Here is a 10,141-nt window from a genome sequence, read left to right as displayed (position 1 = left end):
AATATCGTTCCGGTTAGCCTATTAGCTAACTAGCTAGCTCGTGTATAGTTTCATGTTAGTTTTTATGTTTATGTTCGCTAGCTAAATAGATATTTAATAGAAATGTGTCAAAATTTTATTTTGTAATTAACGTAATGTGTATATGCTAAGACATCCGCTATACATATTTAAGCTTAAACCGGAACTTGCATGTTTTCTGCACGTGAGCTTGACACCTGTCTGCACTCAGGGGGCACCGGCCAGTGCGGAAGGTTCGGCGGAGAGCGAAAGAAGGAAGACCGGGTAGGGGAGCCTTTTCCCAAGGTGGGCACTGGGCGCACACGCTTTCCACCTCCAGCTCGTCATCAGCTGGATAGGAGCGGGACCAGAGTGGAGGAGGCTCGCTCGGAGGAAGGCAAAGGACTTTGTGTCTTCGCGGCGGGTTCCCCGGAGAAGGCACCGGAGCTCCGAGTCTGGATGAACGGGGAGTACCGCGCACGGAGGGGGGGGACGCGCTCTGCAGCATCCGAGCGGGACCGCCAGCGGCATGCCCCCGCCGTGAAGCGAGCGTAAACGGAGGAGCGGACGGAGCTTGATTTCATGGGAGATTGCGGTCGTCGCTGGCCCGGCGTCGTCGTGCAGCACTCGTGTCCGGGATGGGGAAGGAGCAGGAGCTGCTGGAGGCCGCCCGCACCGGGAACGTGGCCGTGGTGGAGAAGCTGCTGAGCGGCAAGAGGGGCTTGCTGGGCTCGGGCTCGGGTTCCATTCCGCTGCCCAACCTGCTGAGGTATGTTCAGCTCTCTATAGAGCATTGTTGCCTTAGTGCTTCTTTTTGAGTTTTTATGTTTTGTATATTGACATATTCACCCTGCTATATAGTTAAGTACAAAAAAAGCCACTTACTTTGATGTCCATATTGAAGAACAATGAACCCTACCTGAACCTCAAAGAGAGCGCTCAGGTTGTCCTCCTCCCACCCCTGCAGCATCTCCTCACCGGGGACAGGTGATTAGGGAGATCAAAGCTGGGGGTGTGGGGTCCTCGGGTTAGAGTTAGAACTCTTCAACCAGGGGCCACATTCCACCTCCAGGGGCCTTTTGATTCATTCTCACAACATTTCTCCATTAGATAAATTACACTATAGTACGTAATCATTTTCTCTTGTCAAATGTTCTACCTGCAATTCATATTTTTGTTGTTGTAAATGAAGTGTTAATATATTTTAAAAAAATAATCAGCCGATTAGTCGGTTATCAGAATTTTATTCTGCAGAATGTTGGAATCTAAAAACCTAAAAAAAAAAAATCCTTAATGTCAGACCCAAGTTTATAACTTGACGACTATCGAGTGTTAGCCTGTCAATGGGGATTCCCGTTTTGTGTTAGCATTAAGCTAGCAGGGTCATTTTTAGGGAAAAGTTCGTAGTTTGTTTCAAGCTACGATGTGTAATTTTCCTTCTTTTATGTTTAGTTTGATCGTAGACTTCAACTGGATGTTGCAATTTTGAAAAATTCTTAATCAGATCATTTGTATTCACATATTGCATGACTGTAAATGGAATTCAGACAAAATGTCTGGGGGTTATTTAATTACTGGACATGCGCACGTGGGTGGGCCGCGTAGCTTTCCCATCTTAAGGCCTCTCTGCTGGACAGCATTCCTGAGTCATGAGGCTCCGGCGCTTCGGCCAAAGCAAAAGCACGATGAGCACACCGGATACTCACAACCAGAAGACGAGCTGCTCACATGCGGCGGGAAATCCATACGGGATGATGTCATGGCTTTTTTTCTCTCAGTGGGTGACTTCAACATGTTGCACTTGGGCCGAAAATGCGGTTCTGCCATTGAAATTTCTGTTGGACTTACTGTTGATTTCAAAACACAGGCGTTATTGTTTTTGTGCAGATTAGTAGATTCAGGTGCCAAAAATGGGTCTTGAAGTAGATGTGACACATCTCAGTGTGCTTGTTCCTGTACTATATACTGGACTACCATTATATTGCTAATCCTTAACTCATTCACTCCCAACCATTTTCACTTAAGTGTTTTCCTGGATTTTGACTGATTTTTCAAGGCCCGCAAAATATTACGTTCTATTGCCATAAAAATATGGAACATACCAAAAGAGAGATTAGAGTCTCTTCTTTTATCAGGGGAAAAAAAAGTATATTCCTATCTGTTTCCGCTGTGCAGCAATTGGTAAGAGAACATAGCTAAGTTTCATTGTTTTTCACAATTCTGCTTAGAACTGTGGGGAAATCAGCTTGTTTTAACATGGCCTGGTTGATCTCTTATACTCTGCTGCCACTCAATCATTTTCTGCAGTAGAGAGACTGCATCAAAGCCTTCTCTATGCTCTGGCATAAAAAAACAACAAACGTATAAATACGTCTTTGGGACACTTAAAACATTTAAAATATGACGTATTTATATGTTTTTGGGAGCTAATGAGTTAAAAATGGTTCTCAAAGTGGCTCTTTTGGCTCCTGTGTAAATGTTAACTCATAAAAATTGACCTCAATGTGCCTGTTTTTGTAGAAATGTTTGGCATTATTGTTCCTGTTTTAATGCTAACTTTTAAATAGATGTAAATAGTCTTTTTTTTTTTCCACCCTAAACGTCTCCTCATTCATCGCACTCATGGATGCGAATGAGTCCTGACGGCGTGCACATGTTAGCTTCTTGCATTCAGGGGAAGCCCGCTTTGTTAGCCTTCTTTTTTTTGGCGCTCACTCCCTCCTCGTCCTCCTCCTCCTCCTACTCCTCTTTTGCAAACAAACAAGCTTTAAGTGAGTCCCCAGAGAAGACGGGCTCTCACACTCTCGTTCGCTTATGTTTGTACTCTTTACTCCTTGGGGGAGGGGGCTGCTCTGGCAAATGGAGCTAAACTATTGCTAATAACAGGAAGAAGTATTTTACGTTCTTTGTCAGGCCCGTCTAATCAGGCCCTGCGTAACATCACTCATTCCACACGGCCGCCTTGATGGATGGCGCTAGTAAACGAGAGCTGTTATCATGGTGAGAGGGAAGTCCTCCAGGCCTGACCAGACGGGCCTGTTTTCGTTAAAAAATAATAATAAATCGAGTTCAACCCTGGAGACGATAACGCAAAACAGCTGTGATGGGTCTGAGCAACAAAGTACTGTAAAGTACAGCCGACTGATTATTGTTGACAAAAACAAGTAATACCTGTAACTGCTGAGCCACGGGATGAAAACACCACACTTTGATTGGTACAGGCCATTCAAGCAGCAAACTAGTCGGGCCTGAAAGAATTGCACCCCCTTGGGCTAGAGTCAATAAGCCATCCATACAGTATGTGAGTATCTGCAATAGGGGTGGAAGAAGGCATGTTTTTCTGAGGTCAAAATCAGTTCGACGGGTCGAAGGCTTGTGGAACAAAACAGACCTGCCCATTTAGGCAGAAAACTAGATGTACCTGAATTAATTGGACCCCCAAGACTATTAGACATTCAGGCATGTAAGAAGGCTCGTTTTTTTTTCCAGTGGAAAATAAGTGTGACGGGTCTGATGAGACTTGATTCACACAGCAGCCTGTTTAGGCGGCAAACTAGTTCAGATTGAATTAATTGCGCCGCGGTACTCAAATCCTTAAAGGGATCCTTCACTTATTTAGCCCATTATAGCAATAAAAAGTTAATATTTTTGTCTATAATTAATTTGATACTTTAATTATTTTTCACGTACAAATAGTACCTTTAAAAACACATTGTGCAACTTGCTGTCGACTGAAAATGACATCACAAGGGCTTAGCTAACCAATCACAGCTCACCTGTTTTCTAGATTTGGTCACATGACATTCACAAGCTGAGCTGTGATTGGTTACCTGAGCCCTTGTGATGTCATTTTCAGTCGACAGCAAGTTGCAAAATGTGTTTTTGAAGGTACTAATTGTACATGAAAAATAATGAAAACATCAAATTTATTATTGGCAAAATATTAATGTTTGACTGCCAAAAATGGCTAAATAAGTAAAGTATCGCTTTAAGCCAGATGATGTGAGCATCTTTAGTAGGGTTGGAAGTGTTTTTTACGCCATGAAACGGATGTGACGGGTTTGACGTAAAACAAGAAAGTAAGTCGACAGTGGTTATTGTTGGCAAATATGAGCAGTGACAGTCAATGAATCAGATGTAAACACCCCATTTTGATTGACGCAGCAGCCCGTTTAGGCATCAAATTAGTTGTCTGGATTATTTGTGCCTGCTACTCAAGTCCATCAGTCAGATGTACGTGAATATCCGCAGCTGTGATGAAGGAGGTTTCATTATCTTTCGACGGGTATGATACTTTGAAGCTAAACTTTTCACAAGTGTAGGAAAACAAAGCATGTCCTACGTTTTTTATTTATTTATTGTTGACAAACATGAGCGTATGAACTTAATGACATGATTTTAATTTACACTGCAGCCCGTTTTGGCAGCAAGTTCGTCGTGACTGAATTAATGTGCAACCGAAGTCCATCATCTTAATGAAGACACTTCATGACCTCAGTGACACAAAACTGAAAACCCGACTGATCAAAAATCAATACGACATGCCCTTCTTTACGTCTTGGCATTTGTCAGTTTATTACAATACATTAAAACGCCTTTTTGAACCTTGCTTCAACACGCATGCCGTCCGTTTCCTAGCAGCCTTTGCTGATAGCGCTAAACGTGCAGTTATCCTCTAACCAGCTTCGGCAATACGCATGAAATATGTGCGGGATTCATCTTTTCTTAAAACGAGGCATAAAATATTCATCTGCTGCTGAACTGCTCAATGAAAAATGGACCATTAATCACCCGCCCGACTACACGTCGGTCTCGCCCAATGCTGAGAGTCGAAAATTTGCGCTAATGTTATTGTAATGATAAAATGACAAGACTGGCATGATAAACTGATTTTGGATCATGAAGGATTTCGCCTCACTGAGGTCCAGGAAGTTTGCTGCCTAAATATGTCATGGTTTGGGTTGATTTTGTTACTTTTGTCAGGGCTGAGGTTTAATTTTGGTTTAATTTGATTTTGTCCTCATGTGTCTTGAAGTTCAATTAGGATCTGTGTTTTGTGTTGTTGTCCTTGTGGGCTTCCCCCGTCTCGTCAAACCTGAGTATGTCCACCCGTGTTTGCCTACCCTTCCTCATGCCTCAACCTATCAGCATCCTCTTCCACTTGTGTCCACCCAGCTGTGTCTAATTGTGTCAATTAGAGTGTGTGTATTTAGTCTCTTGTCTCCCCGCTGTCCTCGTCGATTCATTGTCCTTTTCCTCATGTCATGCTGCCGGTTTTGTTCCACGTCTTGTCTCGGTTTAACCTTTTGGACTTTGCTGTTTTTGTTTCTTAGTTCGTAGCTTATTTTTGCCTCCTCGTTTTTGTTTATTCAACTTCTTTTTTGACCTCATTCTTCGCCTCCTCGCCCTGCTTCCATGCATTTGGGTCCTCAACCACACCTAAAACCTGACAAAATAGGCTGCTGCATAACAAATTATTATTATTATGTTATTATATGGCAGACTGGCTGTTATTTGCTGCTTATATTTATATTTGTCCCCAATAATCACATGTTTGTTGCAGTTGTGAAGAAGTGTCAGACCCGACTGGTTCTAACCAATCAACTGTATGCCTAAACGGGCTGATGTCAAGTGTTTGTATCAGACCCGCCTCACTAAATTTGGTGGCACAAAAGACTTCTTCCTTCCCTTCTAGAGATGAACATGAGTAGCAGGTAGCACAATTATTTAAGACCCAACCAGTTTGCCACCTAAACGGGCTGCTCTGTGAATCAAAAAAAAAAAAAAAAAAAGGATGGTCTGACTTTCTCTGCTTGTGTTTGTCAACAGTAATCGCAAGGCCGATTTCACGTTGGGAAAACATGCCTTTCTTTGCATTGCTACCCGTCTCCACAACAGATGCTCATGTGTCAGCCGTTTATTCGTTTACACGGCGTATTCTTTTCGTCTTCCTCGCCTCCTGACTCAACGGGGGAGACACTGGAACTCCTGAGTAAGCAGTCTTGAGCACCCCTGCGGGCTTCAGTCTACACACTTAGCAGCTTTTTGTGCGTCTGTCTCTGTCATGTCTCTCATGCCCTTCCAGTGTCCTACCTTTCTTCTTCATCTCCCATTCGCCTTCACTCCGGCGTTGTTAGCGAGTCCTCCACGCTTGCTAGGTGGCCAGGAGAAAACCAATTACATCCCCAGAACAGACATCTTCCAGATTCATTCTTCGCAACGCTGTTTATTTTCCCATTCAGGCGAAACTTTATCGACACCTTTGGTGCTAACGCTGTGCCGCGTTGTCTTGCTTTTGTAACGTGCCAGGTGACATTTTGTCGATGAACCACATCGCGTTTGGCCTTCTGCATTGAGGCGATTGCTTTCCGCAAAGTTCACATCCCTCGTTAAAGCCTCATAGGATTGATTGAGACTTGTAACATATTTCTAAAATTAAAACTCAGGAACACTTAATTCAATTCGATGCTGCCCAAACGGGCTGACACATCAAATATGTATTTGTTGCTTCACTGCTGATTGAAAAGTAGACCATGTATCATCGTGCAAGCAGCATTTTGTGAATTCTGAGAGTCGTGCATCCACGCTAATGTTATTGTGGCTCAACTATGACTAGACAGGTGTTATGGAAAAGTGATTTTGGCTAAGGTTTCAGTGGTGTTATCTTGTGTCTAGGTATGGAGGAACAAAACTGCCAAAATTCAAACTAAATAAATGACTACAAGTGAAAATAAAAATGGATATAAAAAATCTAATTTGAAAATAAATCCAAAGAGCCGAATATAAATAGAAATAAAAAGAGCAATAATATGTATATAAATAAATGCATTTGTATTTTATTTTTAAATTATATATTTTTTTTATATCCGTTTTTATTTTCACATTTATTTATTTATGTAGTGATTTATTTATTTAGTAATTAATTAATTTATTTATTTATTTAGACTTTTTTATTTTGGCAGTTTTGGGCCGCACTGCCAAGTCGAAATGTTATTCAAATGAGGGGGTGGTCCGAAGTGTGTCTTGGGTTGGACTAAATAAAATGGATAGAAAAAAAATATATAATTAAAAAATTAAATACATATGTATGTATTTATTTATATATATAAATAAATAAATAAATAAATGACTAAAAGCGAAAATAAAAATGGATATAAAAAAATATAATTAAAAAAATTAAATACAAATGTATGTATGTATGTATGTATTTATTTATTTATATTTTTTGGTCTTTTTATTTGCATTTATATTTATTATATTTATATTTGTTTTTAAATAATTTTCGAATTATAATATTTTTATATCCATTTTTATTTTCACTTTTAGTAATTTATTTATTTATTTATTTATTTAGTCATTTATTTATTTAGAATTTTGTCAGTTTCGATCTTCGATATCTAGGTACACCTGACTAGCGGACTAAACTTGGAGGGATGCGATTTATTCGGGCCCAATTAGTTCGCTGACTAAACGGGCTGCTGTTCAAATAAAAATCACGTGTTTTTAAGTGACTTTTAATAGGCTCATATGTATGTTTGTCAACAATAATCAGGCTCAGGCCAGCTTGTGCCTAAACGGGCAGCCTGCTGTACAAATGTTCTTATTTAGCTATCATTAGGGTGACATGATCAGACTTCATTCTACTCTGTTAAACTTATAAACAAGTGTAGCTCAGGCCTGGCAAACTTTCCATTGACTATAAAAGGCGCTGCTGTAAAATTAAGTTTTCACCTGTAATCAGTCAACTGGGTTGACTTCATTTTACTTGAGGAGCCCGCAAGTTTGCTGCTGCCTAGATGGGCTGCTGCAAAAATCAAAATGAAGTTTATACCTGGCCGATATTGACATTGATAATATATATGTGTGTGACTTCCTTCCATTTTGCAATACTTGTAAACGAGTGTAGCTCAGACCCTGCTAAATTTGGCTGCTTAAACAGGCTGCTGTATGAATCAAAATCACATTTCACCTGACTCTTTTCATATTCCTCGATATTAATCAGTAAGTTGAATTTACTTCCATTTAGTTAAGTTGAGCTCAGGCCCGACCAGTTTGCCATTTTGGCAGTAAACAAGTCCGAGTATAGTGCTGTCATTTAAAAGAGTCGACTTGGGACCCAAAACGGGTGGCGGAGTCATCTTTTATCGCGTGTTGCGGATGCGAAGGCCCAACCACCCCAACATCATCGTGATTTACAACACGAACCTTGACTCATCATTCTCGCTATGTCCTGTTTCATTAGAATCCCCCCCCCAATCTGACCCCCCTCCCTTCCCATCCCTCTGCCCTTTTCCATTCCTGCTGAGTCACTGCGCGACCATTTGTGGCCGTCTGGCCCTGAGGGAGGTAAGAGTGAGGGTGAGGGTGAGCGGGGGGCGGGGCCAATGTGGACCTCCATTTGGAGAAAAAAAAAAAGCAAAAAAAAAAAAGCATACTTGACCTCAAGGGAGGTCAACGTTTCAATCAGGAGAATTTGTACAGGCGCAGATGACAGAATGCAATTGGCAACATTTAGCAAAATCACATCAGGGCATGAGCCACATGCTGCTTCACATCTTTTTCATCATTTTAATTAAAACAATTTTGTCGTTGTTGTTGTTGTTAGGCATGGGCGAGTACTGATACTGGCCATATTTTAAGGTATTGGATACTGGAGGTTTTTAATTACTTATTTTTATGAATTTTGGTTTCAGGCAGATGTGCAACGAGCCACATGCTGCTTCACCACCCACTACGCAAATTCCGTTTTGTATGCAAATTGTGGCTGTCAAACATTTTGTTGTTTGGCTTTGTTACTTGTAGCGTGCGAGCAGGCTAATGCATGTAATTGGGGCAGGTTGTCTTGCGGGGACTTTTTTTTTTTTTTTTTTGGCAGGCAAGCACACCTCCCATGGAGTTTTTTTTTTTTTTTGTAGGGGTTGCTAGCAGAAAAGCTTTTGGAAAACCGCTTGAGAGAATTCCCCGCAGGGTTTGGCAGCCGCCGTTTCACTGTGAACGAGAGCGTGCGTACGTGCTTCTCGGTGCCGAAAATTGCCTTTTGTCTCGTGTTTGTGGAAGAAGTTTGTGTCGACGGCGTGAAAAGATTGAAACATCCTACAGGTGACGCTGGCGTGGGAGGAATAAAAGCTTCAGTAATGATGCCGCTGGAAACAAACACATCGAAATAATAATTGGGTGTGTTTTTACGTAGAAGTACTTTGAATGAATCCGAATCCACAAAGTCCTCGTTGAGTGTTTGGAGGACATTTTGATTGGAGGCTGTTGCTAGCTGCCGCTCAGTTCAGGCTGCCCGACGTGAGATGCTGGTTTGCTCACAAAGCTCTTAAAGCTGCAGGGCGTGTTCTCTTTCGGGTCTTTTCTCTTACCTCTGGGCAATGAGTCAGCACTTTTCTGTGTTGAGAGTGTGTGTGAGAGTTTATGCTTGGATGAGTTTGCTGTGGTAGAAGCTTTTGATTTAGCGATCTAGAAATAGTGTGTGTGGGTGTGTGAATGAGTTTGCCTGAGAGTGTCTCTGTGTGAGAGTGAGTGAGTTTTCATGAGTGGGAATAAGAGTGTATGTGTGAGTGGAGTGAGAGAGAGTAAGTGAAAGAGTGTGTTATTGAGTGACACTGTGGAAATGTGTATGTGAGAGTGTGTGATTGAGTGCATTGTGTAAGTGTGACAGAGAGTGTGAGAGTTTTATGTGAGAAAGTATGAAAGTGTGTGTGAAAATGAGTATGTATGTAAGAGAGGGAGAGAGTGAGAGAGAATGTGTGAACATGAGTGACAACATTTATGAGGGAGCAAGAGGGAATGCGTGAACATGAGAGTGTATGTGAGAGAGTCGATGTGTGTGTGAAAGTGAGTGTACAGTGGGGGTTTGCAATCTTTATCAGATTAGCGGTGCGCTGCAGGCGGGACAAATTCTAATCCTCTCGTCCTTCGCCTCGTCTCGACTGGTCACTCAGCCGACCTCCCCTCCTTTCCGTGTCAAATCGGAGGCCCCATCGGCGACAACGACAAGGCCGAGGGGTCCGCTGTTGCCGGCACGTGTTTGTTTCGGTCGAAGGAAGGTTGAAGCTCCCGGCCGTGAATGAGAGCAATCGAGCTCTCAGGCCACGTTGACACAAAAACAATGGAGATAAAACTGCACAGAGGAAAAACA

The 10,141-nt window shown here is 41.9% G+C and overlaps 1 protein-coding gene across 4 annotated transcripts in view; it reads left to right on the top strand.

The window, feature by feature from the left end:
* The first annotated feature begins 195 nt into the window (after nucleotides 1-195).
* anks1b (ankyrin repeat and sterile alpha motif domain containing 1B) overlaps nucleotides 196-10,141 on the top strand; it is a 78,540-nt gene continuing 68,594 nt past the window's right edge. For 3 of the 4 annotated variants that reach the window (XM_077499294.1, XM_077499292.1, XM_077499298.1), the window contains exon 1: nucleotides 197-766. In XM_077499294.1, the coding sequence (XP_077355420.1) occupies nucleotides 636-766 (131 nt within the window). In that variant the 5' untranslated portion in view covers nucleotides 197-635. Of the gene's footprint in view, nucleotides 767-10,141 lie in introns of all 4 variants that reach the window. The other variant, XM_077499297.1, reaches the window with a different exon arrangement.

The sequence above is a fragment of the Festucalex cinctus genome, chromosome 16 (assembly GCF_051991245.1).
Source record: "Festucalex cinctus isolate MCC-2025b chromosome 16, RoL_Fcin_1.0, whole genome shotgun sequence".
Lineage (NCBI taxonomy): Eukaryota > Metazoa > Chordata > Actinopteri > Syngnathiformes > Syngnathidae > Festucalex > Festucalex cinctus.
The sequence above is the reverse complement of the archived record's forward strand: the minus strand, read 5'-3'. Positions and strand labels throughout refer to the sequence as shown.